Source organism: Eurytemora carolleeae, unplaced genomic scaffold, assembly GCF_000591075.1.
Source record: "Eurytemora carolleeae unplaced genomic scaffold, Eaff_2.0 scaffold8, whole genome shotgun sequence".
NCBI classification, from domain to species: Eukaryota; Metazoa; Arthropoda; class Copepoda; order Calanoida; family Temoridae; genus Eurytemora; species Eurytemora carolleeae.
Genome location: NW_019396114.1, coordinates 207,674 through 209,112, shown reverse-complemented (window position 1 = coordinate 209,112; position 1,439 = coordinate 207,674). Strand labels below are relative to the sequence as shown.

Sequence of the window (1,439 nt, the reverse complement as noted above, 5' to 3'; positions counted from 1 at the left end):
TATAAAACCTATACTGTTTTTTTCAATATTACAAATAAATCTATCTTTTTCATTACTATTTTGTCGAATAATACTAACAATCCACCACTAGTTTGTATTAAACATGATGTAAACAATAAAAATGTAACTTTCCTTTTCCCATCCCTTCCTTTTTCCTTTTATTTCTATTTTTTATATTTTTTAGAATTGTGGGAGAAATATTCCCACAACCTCTATTTTCGGAGGTTTTCATGTATTTTCTCCTTAAACACTTAATTTTGTATGTTTTTGTTATTTTTCATAAATAAATGATTTCTTACTTACTAAACTAACTATCTATCCATCTAATCATGGTGTATTGTTAAACTTGGCAAGAACAGTGACCTGAACACTAAACATTCTTTCCTAGTTCAGTCTCAGCCTTTCTCAGGGCATACTCGGATACAGTCTAATCCTAGATAAAGATATGGCTTACCTAGGAGAAAGGGATCGGTTGGAAGGACGGATTGCAGGGAAGGATCTGAGAAGAGCGCTATGGACTGAACCCCCTACTGTTCGACTCATGCCCGGAGTTCCTCGTAAAATGGATCATAACCAGAGGATCAGGATCAAGAAGGATTGCGACGAAGTGTTCCCGGGGATTATTATTTCTAACGGAGATACGATCAAGGATCTAGGATATCTTCTAGATCTCGGAGTTACTCATGTTCTTAACACTGCCGAGGCCGATGTTAGGATTGATCCTACAAAGTTTGCCAAAAACGGAATTTGCTACAAAGGATTTTTATGCAAGGATATGCCTCATGCAAACATTACTCAGTTTTTTGAAGAGTGTGCAAATTTCTTGGAGCGTGCGCTGTCCATGCGCTGCGGATTGGTGGTTGTTAACTGTCTCATGGGGTACTCCCGTTGCTCTACCATTGTTGCCGCATATCTCATGCTTAAGAAGAACTACACTGCTACACAGGCACTACAGTACATGAGGAACAGTAGAGAGATACAACCTAACCTTGGATTTCTACAGCAGCTTGCTACCCTGGATAATCAGCTGAGAAAGGACAGATACAGAAAATACAACGCTATTGAAACTAAAATCAATTATTCTATTTAATTTCATAAAATATGAAAGTAAAACTCAAACCAAATTAATGCCATAGATAATTTTCTAAAAAGACACAAGTTGCTTCTTGGTGTTATTTATTTCAATAACAATTTAAAAAAAATGTAAATATATCTTAAAAATAAAACTGTTTATTGTACATTTTTGAGAAAAAATACTTGTAATCATAAATAAATATTTTCGTTTTTTTTATTCAGAGAATCCATTTTTGTTTCCGCCAAAGACATAACACCTTGGGTAATGCCAGGGTCTACGCAAAATTGGTTCATTTGACTTAATGTTTGAGCATTAAAAAACAGCACATTCAAAATAGCCTACGGCTATCCAAACATACATCTGG

At 35.0% G+C, this 1,439-nt stretch overlaps 1 protein-coding gene across 1 annotated transcript; it reads left to right on the top strand.

The window, feature by feature from the left end:
• The first annotated feature begins 381 nt into the window (after positions 1-381).
• LOC111695346 (dual specificity protein phosphatase 3) lies at positions 382-1,124 on the top strand. The gene has a single exon (XM_023464650.1). The coding sequence runs from the start codon at positions 446-448 to the stop codon at positions 1,088-1,090; it is 645 nt and encodes a 214-aa protein (XP_023320418.1). The 5' UTR covers positions 382-445; the 3' UTR covers positions 1,091-1,124.
• The last annotated feature ends 315 nt before the right edge of the window (positions 1,125-1,439 follow it).